Source organism: Callorhinus ursinus, unplaced genomic scaffold (assembly GCF_003265705.2).
Source record: "Callorhinus ursinus isolate GAN/ISIS: 27379988/994484 unplaced genomic scaffold, GSC_fseal_2.0 scaffold10, whole genome shotgun sequence".
In the NCBI taxonomy this organism is placed as follows: Eukaryota; Metazoa; Chordata; class Mammalia; order Carnivora; family Otariidae; genus Callorhinus; species Callorhinus ursinus.
This window is the reverse complement of record NW_027397072.1, coordinates 73306100-73325738: the sequence shown is the minus strand read 5'-3', so window position 1 is coordinate 73325738 and position 19639 is coordinate 73306100. Positions and strand designations below refer to the sequence as shown.

General features: G+C 52.7%; 1 protein-coding gene across 3 annotated transcripts in view; it reads left to right on the top strand.

Annotated features, from left to right (window-relative positions):
- TTC7A (tetratricopeptide repeat domain 7A) overlaps positions 1-19639 on the top strand; it is a 116270-nt gene that overhangs the window by 22934 nt on the left and 73697 nt on the right. Inside the window, exons 4-5 of one of the 3 annotated variants that reach the window (XM_025868873.2) lie at positions 6248-6378; positions 8814-8929. In XM_025868873.2, coding sequence (XP_025724658.1) covers positions 6248-6378; positions 8814-8929 — 247 coding nt within the window. The other 2 variants (XM_025868875.2, XM_025868876.2) reach the window with 2 other exon arrangements.

Genomic DNA, 19639 nt, shown 5'->3' with positions numbered 1-19639 from the left:
TAAAAGTTAAAAACAGAGGGCACCTGGTGGCTCAGTCGGTTAAGCGTCTGCCTTGGGCTCAGGTCATGATCCCAGGGTCCTGGGATCGAGTCCCGCATCGGGCTCCTTGCTCTGTGGGGAGCCTGCTTCTCCCTCTCCTCCTGACTTGTGCTCTCTCTCACTGTCTCTGTCTCTCTCTCGCAAATAAATAAAATCTAAAAAAAAAAAAAAAGTTAAAAACAGAATTACCCTATGATCCAGTAATCGCACTACTGGGTGTTTACCTGGAAGATACAAAAACACTAATTCAAAGAGATACATACCTCTATATTTATAGCAACATTATTCATGATAGCCAAGATACGGAGCAACCCAAGTGCCCATTGATTGATGAATAGATAAAGAAGATGTGGTATATAGGTACAATGGAATGTTAGCCATAAAAAAGTGAAATCTTGCTCTTTGCAACAACGTGGGTGGAGCTAGAGAGTATAATGCTTCGCAAAATAAGTCAGTCTGAGAAAGACAAATACCATATGCTTGCACTCATAATGTGGAATTTAAGAAACAAACAAAAAAGAATGAGCAAAGGGGGAAAAAAAAAAGAGACAAACCCAAGAAACAGACTCATAACTGTAGAGAACAAACTGGGGCTGGGGGAAACGGGTGATGGGGAATAAGGAGTAGTTGTCGTGACGAGCCCCGGGTGATGTATGGAAGTGTTGAATCACTGTGTTGTACACCTGAAACTAATATAACCCTGTAGGTTAAGACTGTAGCTTAAAACATTGGTAAAATAGAGTATCTTAACTAACTTTTAAAGATTTTATTTTTAATTGTGGTGAAATACATGTAACATAAAATTCACTATCTTGATCACTTCTAAGTGTACATACAATTCAGTAGTGGTACAAACATTCACATCGTGCATCCAGTCTCCAGAACTCTTTATGTTGCAAAACCCCAACTCTGTACGCACTGAACATCTCCCCATTTGCCCTTCTCTGCAGCCCCTGGCATCTGCTGTTCTCCGTTCTGTCTCCATGAATTGGCTACTTCAGGTTCTACATAGAAGTGGAATCATATACTATTTGTCTTTTGGTGACTGGCCTATTTCACTTAGCATAATGGCCTTAAGGTTTATCTATGTGGCTTATGGTAGGACTTCCTTCTTTCTGAAGGCTCAGTAATATCCCATTGTAGGCATGTATTATGTTTTCATTATCCATGCATCCCATCAGTGTACCCCAGGGATGCTTCTCCCTTTAGCCTGTTGTGACTAATGCTGCGTGCACATGGGTGTACAGATACCTCCCTGAGACACTCCTTTCAGTTCTTTTGGGTCTACACCCAGAAGCAGAGTTGCTGGACTCATAAGGTAATTCTGTTTGTAATTTTTTTTTTTTAAAGATTGTATGTATTTATTTGACAGAGAGAGACACAGCGAGAGAGGGAACACAAGCAGGGGGAGTGGGAGAGGGAGAAGCAGGCCTCCTGCTGAGCAGAGAGGCCAGTGCGGGGCTCGATCCCCATGACCTGAGCCGAAGGCAGACGCTCAACGACTGAGCCACCCAGGTGCCCCTGTTTGTAATTTTTTGAGGAACTGTCACTGTTTGCCACAGCGGCTGTACCATTTTGTGTTCCCACAGTGCCCTGCTTCTGAGTGTGATTTATAAGGGTTCTTCCCTACCTGGCATGAGGCTTCCTCCCTGAGGGCTGAAGCAATGACTTGCATTTCTTCCTCTCCCTCTCCTCAACCCAGGTACCTAAGTCTGGGCTTAGCCTTCTGTGGGTGCCTTGTGCCCTTGGACCTACTGCATAGGAGGGAGTAAAGGGGTCCACCCAGCTGGAAAGTTCCATTGCAGAGGAAATGTTGTGCTCTCCACCTCTGCATCTAGGGCCCAGGGCTCCAAGGGTGGGGCTTCTTGGAAAGACGCCCATCTGTGATGTGATGAGTCATCTTAGCCTGAAGAGGCAGGGACCCGCCAGGATATTGAGCCCAGGGCTAAACCAGATCAGCTTGCCTCCAAACCAAAAAGTTCTGACTTAATGAAAAAGCAAGCACTCTTCTTGAAAGGGGCCCTCCCTTGGCTTGTAGAGCTGGGTGTTTTCACAGAAAGGCCCCTTTGCCAGTGGGACTTGTGAGGCAGTGCCCTGGGCTTCCTGGCAGCCCCTGGCTTTCTGCCCACTCACAGGGCTGTGTGGTCCTTTGGGGGCCGGGCTCAGGAGCAGCCCGTCTCATCTTGGATCAAGTGTTGTGGTTTGGCCACTGGTGCAGAAACGCTCATGGGGCAGAGGGTGAAGGGACCCAAGTACTGGAGTGGGTTTCCCATCAGATATTTGTGGACAGGAAAATGGACCTTCGTGGGAGTCAAAAAACAAATGTAAGGTCAAGAAGCCCCTTTTTATGGGCAGAACTGGATGCCTAGACTGTGACTCTCATTAGGAAAAGCCATTGCCAGCTCCAGGAAGCTTTTTGGTTGTATGTGTATTGGAGATTATTTCACAGAGGACCGACCCCCTTAGTGACCATAGCTCTTGTACTTTGATCTTTCAGTTCTCTGCTCTCACAATTGCTTCCTTCAGAGAAGGCATCCTAACCAATTATTTTTGATCAATGTTCATACAGTGAGGTACATCGATCTTAGGTGTATAATTTGGTGAGTTGGACAGGTGTAAATACCCATGTGACCAATACCCCAGTAAAGACAAAGAATATTGCCATCGCCCCAGAAGTTTCCTGCAGGCCCTTTAACAGTTGGTTCTCGTTCTACCCCCATCCTCAGCCCCCCGGCAATGATTGGTGATTGGTTCATTTCTATTACTACAGATCATATTGCCCTTTTTTGAACGTCATGTAACTGAAATCCTATAGCATGGACTTTTTTGATATCTGGCTTCTTCTGCACAACTCGATTTCTTGGAGATTCATCCATGTTGTATGTATATCAAGAGTTTGTCCTTTAGTTTATGTCTGAGTGGTGTTCCATTGTATAAATATGCCACAGTTTGTTTATGAATTCAGCAAAAAACCATTTTGTAAGTGGAGCAGGAGAAAGCCCGCGGGCTCTCTCCTCGGCATAAGTGAATGGGTGCATTCAGCTCCATCCATCCACTCACCAGTCACCAGGCCCTGCTCTCACTGGGTGCCAAGAGCAATCAGGAATGGGCAGAGAGGATGGTTCCAGGGGAGGAAAAAGGCATATGCAAAGGAGATGCAGGGAAAATGTGCTGCTGGTTCTCAGGTCAGGAGGCTTACGAAGCCTTCAGAGAGGAGGGGGTTTCGCTGCGAGTTTTCCAGGAGGACGGGACTGAGAATTTCCAGAGGAGCATGGCAGAGAGGCCCCTGCTGGGCGCACGAGGAACAAATGAAACGGTGGACAGTGGAGGCTCCGCTGACAGATGTTACTCAATTGACCACTTTGCAGTGGCCAGCCCACTGGAGGCAGCCTGAGCCGGCCAGGCGGCTGGCATCATCCATCCCAGGTCTGGGCCCGGCCTAGACAGGCAGCCTGTCTCTCACATAGCCACAGAGTGACCGTGTTGAAACAGATCCACTGTAGGGCTTCTGGAATGTCTGTGTCCTTCCGCCGTCTGCCCTTGGTCTCCCAGGCCAGGCCTCTGAACAGTTGGTTTGTCCCATCTTCCTGCAGGGCGGACAGGCCCCGCAGCTAGGGAGGAGGGGCAGGGCCAGCACCAGCAGTGAGCAGTGGTGCCTGCCTTGTGCCTTCTTTCTGCGTCTCCTCCAGGACTCCCACTAGTCTTCCGCCCCGTTTAGCGCTCGCGAGTGAGGAGCTTTTCCCTCCTGGTTATGAGTCATTTGGCAGGAGGCACGGTGACACTCAGTGACCCTGGTCACTGAGTCTTTGTGTTGAGCAAAGGCCTTCACGTTCTGTGACTGCCTTCGCCCAGGCCGAGTCACCCCAACCTTTGGACCCGTTCATGCCCCAGCCTGGCAGAGGGCAAGGTCACTAAATCCATATGAGTTGGGATCTAGCCATGCAAAACGATAATTCCTTACCTTGTGTTTGCAGGGCACTTGGCACTCTGTCAGGCAGGATCGGGCTTGCCATGTCTTCCGCCAGCCGGCCAGTGCTTGCTGAGTGCCCACCCAATCGGTAGAAAGATGAACGTGAGATGGTTGTGCCTTTAAAAGCATACGGTCTGACTGGGCAAGCGTGCGAAGAAATAAGTATAAGAAATGGTGGAGCAGGAGTATGTCAAGCATAGACTGGGGCCCCAGGAGGGAAGGGTTGGTCATACCAGGGCATATTAGGAGGGGCTCCATAGAGGAGGCAGTATTTGGAGGGGCAGAAGGTAAGTGGTGATTTGGGGTGGACCTGGGGGATTAGGTGGGGCGGGGGTGCATTCCCGGCAGGAGGAAAAACTTGAACAAGGTCAGCAGTTGGAAACAGGAGGTCGGGTGTGGGTGCGGCAGCTGTGGTGTCTTAGCTCGGGCTGCTCTAACAAAGTACAGACTAGGTGGCTTATACACAACACGTTTATTTCTCACAGCTCTGGAGGCTGGAAGTCTGAGATCAGGGCACCAGAATGGTTGGGTTATGGTGAGGACCCTCTTTCGGGTTGCAGGCTGCTGACTTCCTCTGTGATCACGTGGCAGAAGGGGTGAGGCAGCTCTCTGGGGTCTCTTTTATAAGGCTACGAATCCTGTTCATCACCTCCCACAGACCCCTGCCTCTAATACCATCACCTTGGACACTAGGTCTTCAACATAGGACCTGGAGGCTGGGGGCACAAACATTCAGCCTGTAGCGCATGGCAAGCACCAAGGATGGCCCGGTGACAGGGATGGAATCCTAGAGGGGCTGGTATGGAGCACCGGGAGTTTGGACCTCACCCTGTAGCACTGGGGACCACTGAAGGGTTGAAGCAGTAGAGTTCTGGAAGGATCACCCTGGGAGCAGTGTGCAGGACACATTAGAACACGACTGGAGGCAGGGAGGCCAGGGAGGCTGATGTGGTCATCCACTCGAGAAGTAAAGCCTAAAATAAGGGAGGCAGAGAAGGGGAAGGGAAGTATTGAGGGCACGGTCATCGGTTGGCCGTGGGGCGCAGGGCAGCAGAGCGTTGGGGGTTCTACTCCTACAGCTTCTCCAGTAAGTTCATCCTAAGCACCTGTTGCATGTAAAGTACAGTGTGGCACACGAAGATGAGAGAGACCTGGCTGCTGCCCGTGAGGAAGCACCGGTCCAGGACAGCACTCTCTAGTCAGGTCTGTGTGTTAGTCACATGTGACGGAAACACAGTTGAGACTGACTTGACCCAAAACAGGGTGGGGTGTTAACGGGTGCATATACTGGGACGTTTCAGGGGGTAGAGCCTTGGGCAGGGTGCTCAGACAGTGTCTGTCCTCTTCAGGCTGGTCTCATCTTGACTCTAGACTTTTCTTCTCCATGACCATGAATTTATTCAGTCTTTTTCTTGTCTTAAAAAAAAAAAAAACTGATGCAAATATAGTTGTTTTCCTTTATGGCATCCACCGCTAACAGGCATAACAGTGCTTTCCCTTCTTGGCTTCTGACCCTTTCTTTGGTTCGTTTATGCTTTTTTGGGGGGGTGTTTTGTTTTGTTTTGTTTTGTTTTTGCTTTAGAGCAATGGTTTTACTTTATTTTATTTAAAAAAAAATTCATTGTGGTAAAAAAAAATAACGGAGTGCGTGCCTTGGGGGTAGAGGCGGCAGCTGTCTGCTTGCCGGCTGACCCACGTGTGAGTAACTTAGGCGAGGACCAAACTGGTTCTGTGGAAGGGTGCCTAGCTCCAGCCTCTGTCAATGGGCAGACGGTAGGGCCTGCAGAGGTGGTGCAGAAAGGCTCACAGTTTGCCCACGCGGGGCTTTCAGCCACGGGGGGAGAGAAGTGCTGGGTGTCAGCACCCGCAGTACAGCGTAGAAACAGCGAGGGCCCGGGCAGCGGGTATCTCCGGCCAGCGACTTGGAAGGAGGGTCAGGAAATGGTTCCTGTAAGAGCTGGCCTGGAAGGGTGGGCAGGAGTTGGACATGGGAGCGCCACGATGTGGTTCCGTGTGGGGTTTGGGGGTGCCCGCTGTCAGCCCGCAGCTTGACCCCAGCCACCACCAATACCACCGCTTTAGCTTCCTCCTTCCCTGCCGCCGACCTCGCCCCCCACTGGCTGCCCCTGAGCCCGGGTTTCCCCCGGGGTGAGCCCACCGCTGGGCCCGTGAGCAGGGCCTGGGGTCGGGGAGGGGGCCAGGGCAGGGCAGGTCTGAGGTGCTGTCCTCCTCCCGCAGGCCTCTCCCTGGAACGCCTGCCCAACTCCATCGCTTCCCGCCACCGCCTGACTGAGAGGGAGGAGGAAGTGATCACCTGCTTCGAGAGGGCCTCCTGGATCGCTCAGGTATTCCTGCAGGAGTTGGAGAAGGTGAGCTGAGAATATGGCACTCTGCTTCTAGCTGCCTCCATGGAACACCTATCACAGCAGGCCCCCACTAAGCCCGTGGATCGCCCTTGTGCATATTGGGAAAAGGCACCCTCCACCCCTCCAGCGCCCCTCCACCTCAGTGGTTGGAAAGCTCCTCGCAGTAGACCTATTCTGTCAGTACGAGACCCTTTGCCTCCAGCAGACAGATTTAATAGAGTCTGCACCAGGGAGCCCAGAGCCTCCTGGGTGAGCTCAACTCGAACGACCAAATGTGACAGCCTATCTGCACCCGTTAAACTTACGTAATCCTCACCACAACTCTGTGGAGCAGGTATTTATCCCCATCTAGTAGATGAGGTTTTTGGTTTTGTTTTGTTTATAAGATTTTATTTTTATTTATTTGACAGAGAGAGAGAGAGCACAAGCAGGGGGAGCGGCAGGCAGAGGGGAGGCCTTGGAGCCCATTGTCCGGGCCTTTCAGAGGCCCGCAGAGGCCAGCCAGCCGGGGTCTGGAAGTCCTCAGGCCTCCCCTTCTCCCCACTTCCCCTTGCGGGAGGCCTGTATGAACTGTTTGCAGGCCAGAGTTGTGGTGTTAGCAGTATACTGTGATGTTACCCCGGCTCTTCCCTTCTGGGGAGCTCTTGGTTTAATGGGAGGAGCATAGACAGCTCTATTTCACAAGGATACTACAAATGGTCACTGAGTTCCTGCTTTTGTGTCGGGCAGTACTCTGAGTACCTTACAGCCATTCTCGAATTTAACCCTCACACCCACTGGCTGGGAGAGGCCCTGTTGTTCCTATTTCCCAAGTGAGAAGCTCGGATTTGGGGAGGAGTTCAGACAGTTGCTAAGCGGCATGGGCAGGACTGGAACCTTGGGAGTGTGGCTCTGATCACTCATGGGGGAGAATTCAGGGGTGATGCCTAGACATTCCGTTCAGTAGACAGTTAATAGGTGCTAGAAGGCAGGTGCTGCGGCAGAGGCGCCTGGGGTCGGTGTCATGAGCTGAGAGTCAGAGCCCAGAGCCTCACCTACTTTGGCAAGTGCCAAAATGTCAATCCAGCACCTGTCTTGTGATAGGCCTTTTTGGAGGAGTCATCCTCAGGCCAGGCTGATTCCCCCAGAGCGGGGTTTCTCAGCCTCAGCACTACGGACATCGGGGCCAGATCAGTCTTTGCTGTGTGGGGCTGCCCTGTGTATTATAAAATGTTCAGGAGCATCCCTGGTCTCTACAGATGCCAACAGCTCCCCGCCTCCCAGCCAGAACGTGGTGACAACCAAAACTGTCTCCAGATAGGCCAAATGTCCCTGGAGGGTAAAATCGTGCCCCTGTTGAGTGTCACTACCCTAGAGCCCCTCTGCCTGATTGGATTTTAGGAGGAAGGAAGAAGTGATTGAGGGACTCAGGGAAAACAGCACTCGAGCACATTCCCTGGCAGAAGTCCACTCGGAGACTTGGCGTGGTTGAGTTGACCTCTGCTGAGGTCACGTGGATCCCTGCTAGACAGCAGAGTTTCAGGAGCCCTTCCCGTTAGAATTGTATATGGTGTAGAGAAAACTTTCATGAAATAGTCTCCCATTCAGTCAGAAGCCTAGGCTTTCAACTTTCAAACGGGGTTGCGATGATGGGCTGTGGTGTGCAGGGCCGGAATCAGGGCCCTGTGGCAGTGGGCTGACAAACAGGCCCTGGGAGCTGGTTATCTCGGGTCAAGGGAGGGCAGGCCGTGGAATCCTGTGCATTCTCAGGAATGCTGTGTGTCCCTCCTAAGACCCAGCCGCAAGCTCCAAGGAACTGAGAAGCTCTCTTAAAGATAAGGTGGATGGCTCATTGATTTGTTTCTTGGATCAGGGAAGGGAGGTGGCATAGGAAAGGCAGGCCTGTCTTGGTGGGGCTAGATGATCCTCTTAGAGCTGGGGCTTGAGGACAGGTCGGTTAATAACACAATTGCTGCTCAGGTTTTCCAGGAACCTGGGGTCTTAGCCGATGGGCTATTCTGACATCCCATGGTTCTAAGGCAGGAACGGTGCCTGGTATATGGTAGTCACTCAAGGGTTTGTTGATTGGGTGAACCAAGAAGTCGTAGAAATAGCCTGAGCCTGTAACTGGCCAGACCTAAGTTTGAGGTTTAGGTGCATGCTGGCTTTGTGACCTCAGGCACCTTCTGAGCCTCAGTTTCCATGTCTATGAAATGCAGACAAAACCAGCTTTGCAGGGCTGTGTGGGCATCCAGCATTTGAAGGAGGAGAGTGTGTTTCAGACGTATGTTAAACAAAAGCAAGTTAGATTGGGTTTGGTCTGAGAGGGGCGTGCCTCTGAGGCAGCTAGGGATGGGCGCCGGTGATGGGGCCGCCGGGTCTGCCGGGGCTGACTCTCACCCCAGCCCCTCTGACTCAGAACTCTGAGACAGTGGCTCTCTCTGTGTTCTCCTTCCCAGATCACAAATAACACCACGGCACGGCACCTGAAAGGCTCTCACCCGGTTGACTATGAGCTCACCTACTTCCTGGAAGCTGCCCTCCAGAGCGCTTATGTGACAAACCTGAAGAAGGGGTAGGTCGCTGGCAGCTGAGTGGGAGTGGACGTTTCTCTCTGGGCCGGGGGTGCTCCTGACGCTCGTCACATTAAGGCTGGCCTCTCTGATCTGGGTGTGTGCTGGTGTGTGCTCTCTCAAGAGGATCGGTGGGAGCTGATGTGTTCCCAACTTGTCAGGCTGAGGTAGGCAGAGGCACACACCTGGGGAGGGGGGCAGTCCTGCCCCAGCTGGACCCCTGGCCTGGAGGAGGCCTGTGTGCCCCTTCTCTGTCTCTGCTCTACCCTCACCGTCAGACAAGGGGATACTGCTCGAGTCCCTGTCTTCTGAATGGTAAGAACAGGGTAGAAGGGTCCCTACCAGGAGGCAGGCTGTCACCCTGCTCTCGGGGGAGAATACCTCCCAGAGCTCCTGATCCATTCCAGCTGCTTGGAAAGTCAGAAGCATTATTATCATTGATTTGTATTATTTTTCATGACAGTCCCCAGCTGGGTAAGCTGCTGGCCCAAGCTTGAACTTCACACCTTTTGTTTTTGTTGTTTAAAATGTTTCTTGCGACAGGCCAGGGAAGCAGGGGTGTCCCTGTTGGGGACGTGTGGAGCAGGAAGCCCGCAGAGCCCTGGGCTCAGCCCACCGTGTGGCTGGGGGGGTTGGGGACCGGAGCTCATCACAGGGACCCTGGGAAGCATGCCGCCTCTGCTCTACCTCCACCGCTTGTGCTCTTCTTTCCTTTTGTGGTTGCTGAGCTTCAGTTTCAGAGACACAGCAGCCCAGAGGGCCGGTTCCTGTTTTTGCTGCCCAGGCAACTGCCACCTGGCTACTTCTCCCTAGCTACAGCCCCGGCCCCTGCCCCTGCCCCCACCCCGGGGCACCCTTCGGTCTGCAGGTGCGGCTCTCGGGGCTGAGGGGGGATGTGAAGAGATGCCCCCTCGGCGGAACCTTTGCAGCACGGGGCTGCTGCCGCCTGTTTTTACAAATAAAGTTTTATTGGAACATAGCCACACGAAATGTGGACCTACTGTCTCTCACCCAGACTGGAATAGAGAGCAGATCCTAAAATATTTACTCCCTGGCCCTTTACAGAAATGTGTGCTGACTGATGCCTGCTGCGTGTTTAAGAGGCCCTCCCTCCCAAGGCCGCCTGTAGGCACGAAGGGTAGAGGTGCTCTTCTGTATGGCACACCCTAGGAGTAGACCTTTGGGATTCCAGTGTCTCCTTCGTTCTTGCATTTAACAGATATTCATTGTCTGAATACAGGCTGAGTCTCCGGGAGACCCTTGCTAAGCACTTCGCCTCGTGTGTATTTGGTCCTCCCAACAGCCCTCTGTGGTATGGGCTGTTGCATCCCCGTTCTACGGGGGGACGTGGGGACACAGAGAACATAAGTGACCTGCCCGGGGCAGAGCCAGGACTCCACATGCAGGACCCAGCTGACGCTCCTACCCATTAGGCTGCCCTGCCCACAGCAGAAACGGCAGGGGTAATGAGCCCCTGCTGCTGCCGCCAGGTGCGCCCACCTCCTGTGTGATTGCTCCAAGTGCACGCTGGCTTGGTAGGTGTGGCCTCAGCTTCCAGTTGGAAGAGTTTGGAGGGGGCGCCCTGGCCATCTGGAGGTCTCCAAGGCAGGGCCCAGGGGTGGGAGGCCACCCAGCAACCCTGGGCAAGTTCCTCTTCTCCCCCCCAACCCCCATCTCCGCTTCCTTCCTCGAACAGGGGGCTTCTGTTTGTCCTGCATGGGGGGGGGGGGTTGGGGTGCGGTGAGGATCCAAGGAGAGGCAGGAATGAAAAGCACCTTGAGTACTGAGCTCAGAGCACAGGGGGTGTTGCTGTGAACCCCCGCTCCACTGCGGTCCCCTCAGGGCTGCCCGCTCCCCTTCCCCACACCACACGTGTTCCAGGTGTGACAAGGTTAAGGTGACAGTCAAGGACAGCCAGGAGGGAAGGACGGAGAGAGCCGGCAGTTATCAAACACCTGCTGTGTGCATGTGTTCAGTGGACAGCGTCCCGTGAAGGAAGTCAGGTGACCCCAGGTCACTCGAGAGGGGACAGAGCCTCAACAAGGTTGAGTAACTTACCCCACCTCACACACTGGGATTCCAGCTTCGGATCCAAGTAGCCTCGAAACCCATGTAGTTTCCAGTTTTGTGGTTGGGGGTGTGGGGGAAGGACGGCCCTGGTGATGGTTGGGCTGATCCTGGCTATGCTGACTCAGGGCTCTCTCTGCTCCTCTGGGACCCTGAGTCACCATTCTCAGCAGGTGGCTCCTCTTCCCAAAGCTGGTCCCACCCCTCCCCGAGTGGGCCTCTTCCTCCCTGTCTGTGTTCTGCACACACTGGCTGTGCATGTGCGTGCGTGCGTGTGTGTGTGTGTGTGTGTGTGGTGCCACCGGCAGTGGACAGGGCATTAACCAACCCTCACCCCTCCAGGAGAGCCCAAGTAATTCCAGTTACCATTCTGTTTCTGTCACTCTGCTCCCCACCCTGCGCCCTCTTTTCCTTCTGAAGCCCAGATTTTAGTCCTGAAAGACAGGATGCTGACTCTTCTCCTCCCCCTCCCCCAGCGCCCCTGTGCCTCCCAAATAAAGATCAATGGAAACTGAATCATTTCTTTCCAAGCAAACAGCCCAAACATTTGAAAGCTTGAGTGTTGAGCAGCAGTCCCCGGGACATGTGGCAACAACTCAGCCCCTTCATCCATTTCCTGTGCCCGCATCCAGCCCAGAGGTGGCCCGGGAATGTGACAGCTATTTTTAGAGCAGGGATTGTGGCCCCATGTGCTTGGCTGGACTTTAAAGAATTTCTATCCCCCTTTTCTCTTAACAGTAGCTAATACTTGTTGAATACTTACTGCATGCCAGGCAGAATCCTATGAAGAAGAATTAATAATGTCCCCACTTACTGAGGAAAGGAGAGAAGTAACTTGCCCAGAGCCAGCAAGCCTGGTGCTGAGCAGGGTCTGTCCCCCCACAGTCCCAGGCCTTGCCTACCCCCCACCCACAGTGGTACGATCTTTCATAATTACTCATTATGGTCTTCAGGTCAGAGTTCCATCTTCCTAGGTGAATCACCAGTTCCAGTGGTTTTTTGTATATATATCTGTTGTTGTTAGGAAGTTAAAAAAAAAAAAAGTCGCCTCAATCCAGGGTTTCTCAGGTACTGACCTGTTAACATTGTGAGCCAGATACCAGTATGTTGTAGGCTTTAGCGACATCCCTGGCCTCGGCCCACTAGATGCCAGTAGCTCTTCCTGCCCCAAGTGTGACAACCAAAAGTATGTCTAGACATTGACAAATGTCTTGGGTGGCGGAGGGCAAAATCACCCCCAGTTGAGAACCACTGCCTTAGCCTAAGGTGTGAGAGGCAGAGGTTCGGAGGTACATTGGGACCCCGATGTCTGACATTGGGTCTTCTCCTCCAGGGCAGCTCTGAAAAGTTTTTAGAGGTGCTCCAGGGCCATTTCCTGTTGGTAAATTCCCCCCACTTCACCTGGGGCTCTTGGGGTGTTTGGGAAGGTGATAAAACCCTTCCCCACGTAAAGAGAGGTCATTGCCCAGTAAGGGGGGGGGGGCTAAGGAAAAACACCCCAGAGAATAGCCCAAGCATTCCTTTCACAGGTAGCCTCTGAGAGCCCTCCATGCACCAGGCACCCCACCTGACTCATGGGGTTAAACCTGGGAACAGGATGAGCTCCCCTCCTTCGGGAGCTTCCATTCCAGCACAGAGCAGTCAAGGAGCTGAATGTAGCCCTCAGACATTGCTAGGTGCTAGGGAGGTGGGGGTGCTGCTGGGATACGGTGGGCTCTCAGGGACCAGGGAGCTTCTCGGCCTTAGAAGACTTCCCTTGGGGCCTGAGGAGCAGGGGGAGATGGTGGGATCTGCTTCTGGGCAGAATCTAAGAGCTGGCACTCATCCCCATGTGGGCCCTGGGTGGACTGGGGGTGCCCCACTCCCAAGGCCACAAGCAGTACCTGCTCCCAGAGTCCAACCTTGTCCCTCAGTGTGAGGATTTGACATAATTTAAAGGGTGTGGTGTTCTCCACTGTGCAAAATGGGCGTGCGGGGGTTGCTTGACCTCCGACAGCTCTTCTCTTATTCTGGGCTTTGGTTAAGCCTGGGCCTAAGTATTTTAGACTTAGTAGGTTTGAGGGCCATTCATTTTTCCCCTAGGGGCCTTACCCTAAAAGGAAAATTATGAATTGAGAGAGGCCCCGTCCAGAGGGCAGGGGTCTGAGACCCTCAGTTCGATTCCCCTCGCTGCCACCAGAGGGCAGCCGTGGACTCTGATCGGAGCTTTGTCCCGGGTAGTTCCGAAGACACCAGCTGCCAGGAGAGGGCACCTTTCGAATGTGTTCTGGTGGCTTCGGACGGTGGCAGCGGGGGCCCAGAGTCCTAGCTATGGGAGAGATTTGGTTCTCCTTTGCATGAAGCAGCTCCAGGGGTGAGGTGCAAGGGAAGCCAGGGGCAACGCAATAGCAGGAAAGTTGACTGTCCCCGTCCAGGGCCCTGACCTCACTAGGACCCGAGTCTCTGGGCAGCTCCCAAGAAACAAGAACATGAGCTGCAGGCTTCTTCCCCCAGAGTGGGCAAGGGGCCATTCTCTTTGGAGTGTTTTGTTTTTTTTTTCCCCTTCCTTCTACCTAGACCTGCAGAACCTCTTCTTGGCTCTGGGCTGAGAGTGAGCTTGAGCCATGTGTACTGAACCAGGTGGGCTATATGTTTTGTGCGTGTTAAAAAAAAAAAAAAATTTTTTTTAAATTACTTAAGCAATACGTGCTCACTGTACCAAAACCAAACAATAGAGAAGGGAGTGTGTGTGCTTTCTAAGGGAGTTTCCTGGGGCTTGGCAGGTTGTTCAGCCTTATAAAAAGCACTCTCCCTCGCTGAGGGCTGTGGGTGTGTGTGAGTGTGTGTGTGGGTGCGCAGCTGCCAGCTAGGTGCTGACTTGAGAGGGCAGCAGCAGGCTGTGAGGAAGGGGCTCTGCCTTAGAGGGCCTGGCCTCCTGTGTGGTATGACCCCGTGAGGGGTGTCTTCAGTCAGCAACAATTTTGTCTTACCCTTGACAGCCACCCACTCTCTGCAGGGCTGGGGAGGGCAGGAGACAGAGTGCTCTAAGGAGGATTCAGGGGCCAGAATCCGCCAACATGGAAGCCTCAGAGAGCCTCCTAGTGACCTGTGTCACTCTGGGGCACAGGAAAGCCCCTGAGGCCCATTGGAGAGCATATACTCTCCCAGGCTTTCTTAACGCACAGCCCGTATTTATTGTTAGCACCCACTCACTACCCATCCCGCACCTCGCTAGACAGGAAAGATCTCTTTGCCCGGATGTCCTCAGTGCCCTGCAAGGGAAGCGTCACTACCTTTTTCTGCGACTTGGGGTGAAGAGGAGAGCTCTAGTTTTTGAAACTGATGCTATGGGTCTATGGCAGGAGGGGACAGCTTGATAGGTGTTTGAACTTCACCTGACCTTGCCTCCTGATTCAACCCTCCAGCTGGTGGGGTCTGCCAACTGGCTGTGTTCTTCTCAGTCCTTGACCAGAAACCTCTCCTACGTAATCAGTGTCAGCCCTGACATGGGGACTTCTGGCCAGGGTCCCATGCCACAGTTGTCTGTTTGGATTCCGTTCAACCGTAAATTCCACGCCGTTTCTTTTTCTCTGTTTCAGATCAAACGAAAAAACGAAACAAAACAATATTTGTTGCAGACCTACTGTATGCAAAACACTTTGCTAAGCTCTGAATAAATTCAAGAGTGTGGCTGATTTAACAGGCCGCGTGCTCCTTACCTGCAGGGCCACGAATGAGAACTTCATTCCCTCATTCTTGCTCTCCGTTCACTCCGCGAGTGTTTGTTGAATGTCTCTTGTCAACAGGGCTGATGACCAACCAGACACTGGGGGACAGTAGGTACTCTGGGAAGACTAGTCACTTAGCTGAATTCCGGGAGTCCTCGAGTTCACACAGCCAGGAAGGGAAAGTGTAACCCTGCTGGGTCAAAAGACAAGCCTTGTCCTTCTCGGGAATCTTTTTAGTTTAAAGGGAGAAAAGTCTGAAGCCTTGGTGCCTGGGGCGAGCCCGCCCCTCCCCTCGGGAAGCGATAGTCCGGAAAGGCGGGTGTGTACCAGGCTTTCATTTTCTTGTTGGAAAAATGAGAGTTTATTCATTCCACAGTGATTTCTTGAGTGCCTTCTCTGTGCCAAGCATTGTGCTGGTAGCTGGGAGAACAATGCCTGCCTTACCAGCCTCATCAGGAGCTGTGAGGATGGAGTGAGACAGAGCACCTGGGAAAATCTGCCCGCTGCCTGCTGCTGACAAGGGGGCTGCCAGGGGCTCACCACCTCCTCGCGCCTCCCACCTGGAGGCCTCCCTCGATGACCCATCCCTGCCTGCACACCTGTCTTTCTGTTCCCGGCCAGCCAGGCTTGACTTGAGTTGGGATCAATGGCTTCCTGGCTTCTCCACACGCAGCCTGATAGGGGCCAGGGTTGGTCTGAGGCCCTGTTTGGATATTTGTTGAAAGTGGCAGCTCCGCTCTGAAAGGTCAGTGCGAGAGACCAAGAACAAAGAGATCTTTCAAGTTGCCCTTTCACGGGGCTGGGCAGAGCCCCAGCTCTACCTGGCACGGGGAGCTTTCGCTCAGGCTGGTGGGAGAAACCCCATCTGATTTCCCATTTCCCGGAGGCATAAGCTGAGGCAGAGGGCTGTTCCCGACATCTCAGAACAGGTCAGGGCCAGCTGGGAGCCCAAGTCTCTCCCCGTACAGCCCTGGCCACCGGAGCCTCTGTGCTGGTTTTTCTCTTTATGGGCATTCCGTAAAAATTGGGATTTACCCAAAAGATGCCTGAGAGTGATGACTTGCCTTGCGAAAGGATTCCTGGGAGCTGATTTAGATGCCAGAATCCCTTACAGGTTTGAAAATAGTAAAATTACACCACTTTTGGGACATGGGATCTTGAGAAAATGCAGTTCTGAATCCTTCATTGTGTGCATATCGGGGGCGGGGGGGCAGGATCCCTGAGAGTCTGCATTTCTCTGCACCCGCCCCCCCCCCAGGCGATGCCAGTGCCTCGATCTGGGGGCCCTCGCCTAGTGTCGATGATGTGGGGGCTAAGGCAGAGAGAGGACAGTCCTTGGGCTGGAGTGGGAAAAAGAGACGGTAGTCCCTCTTGGCTCTGGGCTCCTGGGAGCAGCCTGAGCCGGGCTGCCAGGGAGGAAGGTGGCAGGGAGCCCACAGAATGGAAAGTCACCCACAGGTCCCAGCCACCAAGGACTGACTCTGGGCCCCACGGCTCTGGGGCAGTCCCAGGGTCCAGCCTCTGGGCCCAGCCTTGCCCCAGCCTGTGGCCATTGGCCCAGCTGCCAGGGCATTGCTCTCCTGCAGACTTCCCAGAGCCAGCCATTTCTTCTCTTTTCTGGAAGCCCATGCAGCCTGTCTTGTTGCTCCCTCCTGGTGGCGGCTGGTGCTGGGCTCTCGCCTCAGCTGGCCTGACCTCCGGCCGGCTAACACTGGGTTCTTTTCTAAGGCAGAGGCCTCAGTGGGACTGAAGGGCCTCTGCTGCAGGTTCCTCTTACTTGGGTTCCTGGGGACTCCCAGTCTGTCCCTGGGTGTGGTGTGTCTCCCAGGGAAATCCTGTGTGTATGTCCCCTGTGGGGGCAGGGGTCACGGGAGGAGACAGGTGGACACAAAGCTGGGAGATCCCCTCAGGTACGTCGGTCCTCCGCCCCCTACTCATTCACTCCTGGACTGCCAAGCAAAATAACGTGGCAGATTAAAACATAATTTAATAAGATCTTTAGGACCCAAAGTAAAAGGGGGGAGGAAAATAACTATTTGGTGCGCCTCCCCCACATGCCTGGGTGTGTTTGGGCTTCGTACACGTTCATCTTCCTGACAGCACTAGGAGCACATGAGGAATCCTCCTCCTGTGGGCAGGGAGGCGAGGACTCGGAGTGGCTGCTACACTTTCCCAAGATTACAGATTTAGGATCTGGCTGCAAAGCTAGGGTTTCCGTGTCAGGTTGTCCCTTCTGGAACCTGGCTTCTTAGCATGGGAGAACCGGAAGACACTGAGGCTCATCCAAAGCGGTGGTTTTCAAAACTGAAGGTTCTTGGGAACCCCCTGAAAACTTGATAAAACCCAGATTGCTGGACATTGCAAACTGCACAACTAAAGGGAGAGAAGAGACCACATCAAGGAAGGACTTAGAGAAGCTATCCCAAGATGAATGGGGCAAAACCCTGGACACCATGGAAGCCACCATGGTCCTGGAGAAGAACCTGAACCAGGAGGCCCTTTTTGATTTGCATACGCTGGGTTCTGCCCATGAAGACTCACATCTGACTTCCTGGATGGTGACTTCCTAGCTTTGACCTGAAGATGACCTCAGTTATGGAACTAGTCAGTGGTCACAGACAGCAGGAATCTCAAGGAGAATTCCTATCTTTCTGGAAAGAGAACAAGGAAAAGTGGATCCTAGAAGCGTGCGCACGTGCGCGCGCGCGCGTGTGTGTGTGTGTGTTGGGGGGGGCCTGTAAAGTCAAGAGATGGAGGTGAGCATTCTCTATTCTGTGATCCAGCACAAGTTCTAGGGCTCACCCCTGCATGCATGTGTTACATGCACAATACAAACCCAATTCACTGCAAAGGTTATAGGAGCTGAATAATAATACGAAACATGATCCACTTGCTAAAATAAGCCCTGAGTGGCACACACAGAATTTCGTCAAAGCAACATAGTAAAGGCTTTGAAAACCGAACTGATATTAGAAATCCCACCCACAGAAAGGGAGATAAAATGCATGGTCTAAACGTACCCAGGTTGTAGTTTGATTACCTCAAAATTTAAGATGGGGTGAGGAGGTAGAAATCAACATTATCTGGAGGACAAAGGAGCACATGATGTGACATTCAAAATATTATAAGAAGAAGTTACTCAACATTAAAAAAAAAAAAAAACCAGATTGCTGGGCTCAGCCAAGAGTTTCTGATTTAGCGGGTCTGGAGTGGGGGCGGGGGGGTGGTTTCAGACTTTGCATTGTTAATAGGCTCCCAGGATGCTGATGCTGCTGGTCCAGGGACCACACTTTGAGAACCTGTGTTCTAATCTATTGTTTCTCAAAATGTACCTCTGGTGATACACAAGGTGGTTTGGAGTGATACACAGACTGACTTTTTGTAAGTACTTCTATATTTAATATCTGTTGGCAAAAGAAAAAAAACTAGCACACCAAATCCATGATTCCAGGTGTTTTTGATTAAGATACATCGCCTAAAGTAAAAAAGAAGATGTAAAGAAAAGTGTTGCATAAAAAAAACATTGATGACGTGCAGCTAGGAGCAAAACTTGTAACCGTGGGATGCAGATGACAGAAGTCTGGGAGACGCTGTCCACACTGAAGGCCCGGTTTGGGAGAGGAGGAGACCGTGCACAGCCCAGGGAGGCGAGCCCGTCCTCAGTTCGTGGCATCGGTGGCCGCGCCCACACTTGAACTGTCTCTCAGGACACCTGTGGTTCCCTGGCCCGTTAGCCCCTCCTGGTTCTTCTGAAGCTCTGGACAGACTGGGAAAGGTCATTGTGCCTCTGACTCTATCCCTGTGGTCTTTGTCTCCATTCTCAGCCCTGCAAACGAGGGTCTGTGTGTATAACGTTGGTAGTTTGCACATCTTTGCTTTCTTCTCTGAAACCAGAGGTTCCCAGAAGGCAGGGACTTGGTCTGCCTATTTGTCCTTTTATGGCTCCAGGCCCCAAAGCCCCCAGGAATCTGTTCTGTGCCTGAAAGATGCAGGAGGGGCACCTGGAACTTTCCTGGCTGCCACCTTTGGCTTTTCTCCTGTCTGTGTGGTCTTCATTTCTAAATTTGCCAACCTGGCGGCCTCTGCTTTCCCCTGTGAGCTGTGATCCAGGGAACCCCCAGAGCAAAGGAGGAAGGCAGGGCTCAAACATTTGCTGAGCACCTGCTGTGTGCCAGGAGCTGTGCTAGTGCTGAGCTTCAGGAGAAAGACAGGAGCCCTGCCCTCCGAGTGCACGGTGCACGAAGGGTCAGCCCGTAAACGGAAAACGACCATGCAAGGTCATGCTTCAAAAGAGGAATTGACAGGGTGCAAGAGGGACGCAGGCTGGAGGCGCGAGTGTGGGGAAGGGTCTGGGAAGGCTGCAAGGAGGAAGTGTTATTGGAAAGGCTTTCTGAGGATGAATGCGGAAGGGCTGTTTAAGGCAGTGGGAGGAGTCTGTGACAAGACTTGACATAGGTCATATGGTCGGTTATTCAAAAAGGACCTGAGTGGCAGGAGACGAGATGGGTGAGGGGCGAGGAGCAGACCCGCCAGCCCCACGACACCACTGTGAAGACCTAGACTGGATTCTGTGAGCCCTGGGGGTGCTGACAGAGGGGCTAGCCTTGAGGGGGTGTGGGTGTGGTAAAAGATAACGTTTGTGTGTCAGGCATACAGGCCCCTCCAGGGGCAGTGGAGCAGTGTTTCAAACTGCAGGCCACAACCCATCAGTGGGTTGCAAGACCTGTTTAGTGGGCTTCAGCCAGAATTTAAAAAACAGAGCAAGACGTCAAATTGGAAACACCAGAGTGGCCCGCACACACTAGAGCTAAGTAGTGTGTCAAGAAACTTGCTTCCGTTTTATGTAAGGAAAGTGTGTGCATACTGCGTTACAATCTAAAATGTATTTTTTTTTTTTTTTATTCTGGGTCACACTTTAAAAAAGCTTGCAAATTATTT